At 49.6% G+C, this 7,705-nt stretch overlaps 1 protein-coding gene across 1 annotated transcript; it reads right to left on the bottom strand.

The window, feature by feature from the left end:
• Positions 1 to 850: 850 nt before the first annotated feature.
• Sox11 (SRY-box transcription factor 11) lies at positions 851 to 7,410 on the bottom strand. The gene has a single exon (XM_028883165.2). The coding sequence runs from the start codon at positions 7,081 to 7,083 to the stop codon at positions 5,896 to 5,898; it is 1,188 nt and encodes a 395-aa protein (XP_028738998.1). The 5' UTR covers positions 7,084 to 7,410; the 3' UTR covers positions 851 to 5,895.
• Between the last annotated feature and the right edge of the window lie 295 nt (positions 7,411 to 7,705).

The following is a 7,705-nucleotide window of genomic DNA, read 5'->3' as shown; positions in this document are numbered from 1 at the left end:
CATTGGAGTGTATGAGTTCAACCCTGAGCATCAACACTGCGTTCCAAGGACGGCGGTCACGGAGCTGGTTTGATTGAAAGCAGAAGCCACGGATACTCTTGTGTGATCGGGTTTTTACAAAAAAATACATAGTTTTCAATAAATAATGCTTAATTTTACAACTTTGATACAGCAACGTCATACAGTTTCAACACACTACACTCTGCATGCTAGATAACCTCTACCAGAAGACATGACTTCACCATGCATTTGCTTCCCTAGTGCTATGGGACACTTACGGCCCCCCAGCGCACTGCCTCAGGTAGCTCCCCCCTCTCTCTGTCTGACAGCAACAGACCCTGCGCTGGCATGCAAACTCTATAAAAGGTCCCCCCACAACCCACTCGGACTTCTAAACAAAAGGGCTTTCCAGCTATTCCTCCCCAAAACCTGGAGTGGCTGTGAAAGTTGTTTCTCTCGGCCTTGGAAAACAAAACAAAAACACTTGGTTAAAGGTGTCATGCTAATAACTGCTCTCAGACTTCAGGTGGCTCTGTCCCAGCTGGCCCACAGCGCTATGTATGGGATGGGGATGCCGCCGCGACCACTAGGTGTCCCACACCTGAGACACAGGCCTCTGTTTCAAAAACAGTCCATTCAAACAAAGGTGTCACAGAACAAATGGGAAAGACTGATACCCACAACATATGTACAGGAGCAAAAATAGACAAAGTGGGGGGGGGGTGTCTGTGACAATGGCCTAGGACGCTTCTCCCTGTGTGATTCAGGGGACGAGGCATACAGATTTTTGAACACAAGCTGGGTGAAAAAAAAAATGGGATCGAGGGCCCTTTGTCAATATCCATTTGATCAAAATTCTTTTTTTTTTTTTTTTACGCTAGGTTTTGATTATTTCCAGTCATTCTGATTTTGAAGGGGGAATGTAATGTGCCTCCTAAAATAAGCGTCACAATTTTAAAGGAAAAAAAAAAAAAAGAAAGAAAGAAAAATCTCTTTGAGGACCCTGGAGGAAATTCTATTCTTTCAAATGTGTTTTCAAACTTGTCATATTGCTTTATTTTGTCATTTTTCACAGAAGAGAAAAATGGAGTCTACACGACTACATAAAAGAAGTTTGATCAAACAGCAAGACTGGAGCCTCCTGCGTGTGCACATCCAGGTTGCCTAGTGGCCGGCTGCGATCTGTCGGGGGCACACCTCAGCTCCTGCCTGTTGCTCTTGGTGGCTCTTGTGAAGTGTTTGTCAAGTGCCGGCAACCGGAAGTTCCCAGTGCGTGGAAACCATCCTGTCTATGCACAGGCAGAGAGGCACTGGGTCTGCAAAGAATATCGCTATCCAAGAAAATTATTACTTTTATACATGGAACGTTATGAGCGGATTTCCCTTTGTACGCCATGCTATACTTTATGCACTTTTGTGCTTTTATTGAGTATAAAAATAGGTCTCCTTTAAAATTCTGTTTAAGTTCACTAAAAAACTACTTGTTTGTGAAATTCTCTTATAAACTCACTGCATCCACATGGAATAGATAAACTAATCAGGCAGCTAATGCATCTAGGTAGTGTTAAAAAAAAATAAGATGATGGAAAAAAATGAAGGTATTTTAGGAGTTGGGGGAGGGTAAAGGGGGTCAGCAGTAAGGAAATGGAGGTGAGCTTGGCTTCAGTACGTTTTACTGTGGTTGAAAATGTAAGCGTCACACAAAGGGGGCTTTAAAACCCATAAACAAAACCTGAGTTGTTACCAAAGAGCAAAAAACGGGGAGATCATCAAACCAAGAGATATGGCAGAATAAATCAACCAGAATGGACAGTGAGAAAGAATCGATAATTAAAATAAGCCAACTCTCAGGAAACGTGTCAAGAGTCGTTACATGGAGACGTTTACTTTGGGGACTTATGAATTCCTGTTCGGACACATGTAAGGCTCAGTCTTGGTAGTTATCCTCACAGGCCATAGGCTATACAAAGGGTATTTGAAACTGACATTCCTAATGGAAATTTTTATAAAATTTGGCCCTTAGAATAACTGAGAAATATCCTGAAAAACCTTCCCTGAAACTGTAATAAACAAAGTTTCTTATCTACTGATAAAATCGACAACTCAGTAAGCTATTTCCGCTGGTCTTCCTACGTAAGAAAAAAGCACAAATATAAGTTGCCTCAGAAATCTGTTAAAAGCAGAGAACCTCGCAGGAGAAAGAGTATAAAGATTCTAGAAATGAGAGAGGACAAGAAAAACCTCTCTTCCAAGTGTCCACAAAGATACATATGCCCATTAGGAGAAAACAGTGAGACTATACATAATACCCCATCAGAGACTAAAAAAGCTGAGTGATGGAATATATTTCTATTGAATGACTACTTGAAAATTGAGCAACTTATTTGCCTCGTTTCCCATATTCCTTGGGCAAAACTCATTTGAATTCTGAAGTGAAGAACAAATGTCCATTTCTTACACCATCCTAGTACCCTAGATGATTGTGGTTTCAATTCCCAGAGAAGAAAGAAGTAGACCTTGCCTTTTGATTTTTTTCTTCTCTCAAAAACAACTAAGTCAGATCCTGACTGCTACGAGCATGCATATTTAAATCACTTCCCCTCCATTAACATTAAAAAGAACCATCCAGGCCCAAAAGAGCTGCAATTTTTTTTTCTAGCTAAAGGCTAATCATTCTACAAATAATTTGCCCAGTGACCGTAGTCATTCATAACACGTATTTGCAAAGCACACTTTAAGCACACTGCCTTTCATTCATATTGTTTCTTTTTAATAAGAAGGATGCATATCGAGAATGTAGAAACTAGAAATTATTTCCACAGCTTAAAGAATTAATAAGAGAACGCTGGTTCGGGTATTTTTGTTTTTTTCTTCAAAGATGGAAATCACGCCAAAAATGCACTCGAGTCTGTGAACTAGTTAAGGAGCAGGGTACCCAACTGGCTAGACTGCTCTGCACACAACGCCCACGCCCACGTTACCATTTTAAGATACTGTCAATGCTCAGTTAAAAATAAGACTTACTTAGGAGGGGGGAAAAAAGCAGCTAAACTTTTATTGAAGTCTAGCCAGTGGCAGGAATACCTTGTGTATTAGACATTCAATAAAGAGTTCATTGGGAATGGTCTTCACAATGCATTCGTCTAAACTGCTTTAAATATTGTTAAAAGCGCATTCAAGCGCCTGTCCTGAGTTCTAACAGGGTTTAAAAAAAAAAAAAAAAAAACCCCCCCCCCCCCATCGCCAACCAAGGACTTGTCTCTTATTTTCCTGCCAAGAAACTCGGCCACATAGTTTTAAAATACAAATCACAGCTATGTTTTCATTCTGAGACCAAATCCTCAACACCTTCCTAATTCCCTCACCACAGAAAACACCCGATGGAAAACAGGAAACACATGCAAATGTTAAAAGATCTCAAGACACTCAGAATGCCTTTCCCCCTAAGCTTCGGAAACTGCAAACCCCCGGTAAACCGCTGGTGGGATTATTCGCGGTTTAAAGGTCTCCGCGTGGCGCACACCAGTGCGCCGTGGAGGAGGGGTGGGCGAGGAAAGCGCGGAAAAGCCACGCCGCCCCCCCACCCACGTGCGCTGTGCCATCGCGCCGCTTGGTGGCGACGTGCTCTCCACCCTGCAGCGTGGACTCGCGTGGGGGCCCCAACCTGGATCCCGGCCGGCCAAGTCCCCGTGGCCAGCGCCCGAGCAGTAACGGTTTCTGTAGATATAGAGTCCTGTTGGGCACCAAGTTTCAATTCGCCGCTGAATGGCTTCTCGGTCGCGGGCGCCGTGGCCCCGGGGACTTGGACTTGCGCGCGAGACCCCACTAGGGACAGGGCTGGCGGCGGCGGAGGTGGGGGTGGTTGGAATGGAGGGAGGACTGGCCCGGGCCCGGGAGGCAGATGCTCCATCAGGACTCCAAAGCCACGAGCCGCCCAGCGTGGAGGCGGCATTAGGCGCGTTTGCTCTCCTTGTGCCCCACCCGCGTGGACACCACTAAAGGGCGCGGCCCTCTCCACCCGCATCCGCCTGAGCGCACACGCAGCGATGCGGCGGGGGGGAGAAAAATATATATTAAAAAAAAAAAAAAAAGCCAAAGACAGAAGCGGGGGCCTAGCCCTGTGGATACCAGCCCCCGGCCCCACCACGCACGGACGCGAGCGCAGCCGGTAGCGGGGTTGGAGATGCAGGGCGGGGTAAGAAGAGAGGACACCCGACTGCCCCCTAAACCGCAACCTAAGGGGCTCCAAAAGCGGAATCTGCCCTCCGCCACCCGCAGCCGCCGCGCTGCGACCACGAGGTCCCCGGGTAGACTTAGAGAGACTATGGGCCATGCGAGCTTCTATCAGTTCCTGCTGATTTATTAAAATCAAGACACAGACTTCAGCACACACACACACACACACAAAAACAAAAACTCGGGCGGTGATGTCGACAGTGCGTTGAGTCTGTTTCGCCACCATTTGCTACTAAATATGCAATGGTCTGTTTATTTAGATTATATTGCACAAAATGAGAAAATTTAAAACTATGTGCCTTTCCTTTTTTCTTTTTGCTAAAAATCGAGAATCCAGTTTCAAACCTTCCGTCTGGGGCCCCGTCCACACATCACAGCGATGAGATACATAGGTCCTACTATGGTACAGTACATACAGTCTTAAACTAAGAACAGCTCTGAGGTCTATGTCACCATTTTCAATAAATCTTTACCTACAAATATTGAACAAATCTCTACTATAGCTGTACAAAAAAAGTTTGCTTTTTTTTTAAACCACAAGGCCTTTAGATGCAAGGATTACTTTTAAAATTTTAATCCTTTAAACCAGGACATAACGTACCAACATATTCGCATGCTAAAAAAAAAAAAAAAAAACAAACAAAAAAGGAAAAAAAAAATAAAAGAAAGAAAAAGGAAAAAAAATCAAAAGGGAAGAAGTGCCTGAAAGTCTTACTGAAAAAACACAGCAAGATTGTTCCCTTTTCACTGTACAAAAATACGCCTGAAAATATATTAATTTTTAAAAAAGATTGAGGTCTGTTATGTATCAAAAATGTTTCAATACCTTTTTGTACTGAGGTCTAGGCTGTAAGGTATTCAATCAAGGAGGTATAAGGGAACGAGTTACCAAAAAAAGGTTGCCAAGTAGAAATCACATTTGTAAAACCATAAACAATTTGATCTGAAAAAGTAAACTCTGCTCTTAAGTCAGTTCACAGTTATGATTTTTGTAAGCGTTTGTACAGACTGCATTTTTTCAAGCTCCCTGCAGTTTGAGAAATTGGATGCATAGAAGACATCAGCTTTCTCCCTCCAAAAAAGTAAAAATAAAATAAAAAGGTTGCAATGGTCCCTTTTTGTGTTGTTGTTTTTTAATCACCAGTTCTTTTTTAGATCTCTTAAGAAAAAAAAAATCAACTCCCTAGAGTAACAGTTGTGCCGCCAAAAGGGTCCTCTGCCGACGTCTTTCAGACTTCAAAAAGCCACAAGCTTCAAACAGCGCCTTCCGGAGCAGCGGGCCTCCTCCCCTCCCCCGCCCGGTCCCCTCCTCCTTTGTTGCAATCACGAATTTCAGGGAAAAAAAGATATAGAAATTACAAAACACGTTTTCTTAGGGGTGGGGGAAATCACAACTCCAGACTAGGTATGCAACTACCTTGAGACACCATAAAGGGAAGGGTGGGGAGACCCAAAAAAATTTTTTTTAAATTAAAAAAAAAAAAAACAGGAAAATCTGTTTAAACTACTCATTTCACTTTAACTCCACCAACATTTCATCACCGTTTCCAATTTCTCTGCTCCACATCTCTGACCATGAGCATCTTCTCCCCTCCCCCCACCCCCGCCATCCTCTTTATCCTGACCGCCACGAATGCCTCCCGAGGAGCCCTGTGCCCCTCAATACGTGAACACCAGGTCGGAGAAGTTCGCCTCCAGCCAGTCCCCCGCGATCATCTCGCTCAGCTCCGGCGTGCAGTAGTCGGGGAACTCGAAGTGGGAGCCCAGGCTGCCCTCGCTGAAGGAATCCAGGTCCTTATCCACCAGCGACAGGGACAGGTTCCCCGCCGCGCCCGCGCCCAGTGGCTGCTCGCAGGCGCTGTGCGCGCCCTGGGAGAAATTCAAGCTCAGGTCGAACATGAGGTCGTCGGCGTCCTCGGCGCCGCTGCCGCTGCTGCTGCCGCTGGAGGAGGAGGTGGACACGCAGCGTGAGGACGCGGGCGACAGCGCGGGGGGCGCGGGCGGAGGCTGCTGCTTGGTGATGTTCTTGAAGCTGTAGTAGAGCCGGCCGCCCGCGCGCACCTCGTCATACAGGCTCGCACCCTCGGGGGACTCGGCCGCGCTGCTGAGCGTGGGGCTGGCGGGGACCTTGGCCACGCTGTAGCGCCGGAGCAGCTGCGGGGGCTGTTGCTGCGCCGGCGGCGGCAGCAGGTGCGAATGCGCGGGCTCGTCGTCGTCGTCGTCCGCGTCCGGCTTGGGCCGCAGCTGCAGCTCGTCGTCCTCATCGTCTTCGTCGTCGTCGTCGTCCAGGAAGACGCACTTGGCCGCCTTGCCCGCGCCGCAGTCGCCGGGCTGCACCGCCTTGCCCGCGCCCGCCTTGCCCGCCGGCGCCTTCAGCTTGGCGCACTTCTTGCCGGGGCCCTTGGCCGCCTTGGCGCCCGCCGCGCTCTTGTCGGGGCTCTGGCCCGCGCTGGGCTTGGCCGCCGGGTCCGTCTTGGGCTTTTTGCGCGGCCGGTACTTGTAGTCGGGATAGTCAGCCATGTGCTTGAGGCGCAGGCGCTCCGCCTCCCGGATGAACGGGATCTTCTCGCTGTCCTTCAGCATCTTCCAGCGCTTGCCCAGCCTCTTGGAGATCTCGGCGTTGTGCATGTCGGGCGACTGCTCCATGATCTTCCTGCGCTCGATCTTGGACCACACCATGAAGGCGTTCATGGGCCGCTTGATGTGGCCCGACGCCGTCTTGCACCAGTCCGGGTCGCTCTCGTCCAGGGCCACCGGGCTGCACGCCATGAACTCTCCCTCCTCGGTGTCCAGCGCGTCCCGGGGCAGGTTGCTCTCGGCTTCCGAGCTCTCGGCCTGCTGCACCATGGTCCGCGGCGGGGCTGGGCGCTTGGTCTCCTGCGCGGGCGCCCCTCCCCCTCCCGCCCCTCCACCTTCCCCGGCAAGTTGCAAAGTCCTCGGCCGCGCGCGTCCGCGGCTGCCCCCCTCCCCCCCGGCCCCGTTCCCCTGCTGCGGCGGCGGCTGCGGCGGCGACCGGAGAGGAGGCGGCGGCGGCCGGGGACCCGCGCTCGCTCTCTCTCTCTCTCTGGCTTGCTCGCTCGCTCGCTTTTTCGCTCTCCCGCTCCTGGCAGCCGCCGCAAGCTCCGGACCCCGAGCACTCCCAGGCGCGCGCGCTTCTTCTGCAAAAAGTTGAGGGCTCTCTCTCAACTCGTTATCAGGGTGTCATATGGGTGACATCACTCCTCCCGCCAGCCAATGGCTGGGCCCGACCCCGCCCATCTCCCGTTATTATCCACAGGCCCCGCCCCCGTCCCCGCCCCCGGGCCAGTTTGCAAAGATTGGGGGGGGGGGTTGGTGGGTCTGGAAATATGTTATTTTTTTCAAAAGAAATCCGCGAGTGCGTACAGCTGCGCGTGTCTCCAGGGCGGACGCAGGACGGAGCGGGAGAGGCCAGCGCGGACACAAGGGCGCGGACGATGGACCTAGTCCC

This window comes from Peromyscus leucopus, chromosome 22 (assembly GCF_004664715.2).
Source record: "Peromyscus leucopus breed LL Stock chromosome 22, UCI_PerLeu_2.1, whole genome shotgun sequence".
In the NCBI taxonomy this organism is placed as follows: Eukaryota; Metazoa; Chordata; class Mammalia; order Rodentia; family Cricetidae; genus Peromyscus; species Peromyscus leucopus.
The sequence above is the reverse complement of the archived record's forward strand: the minus strand, read 5'-3'. Positions and strand labels throughout refer to the sequence as shown.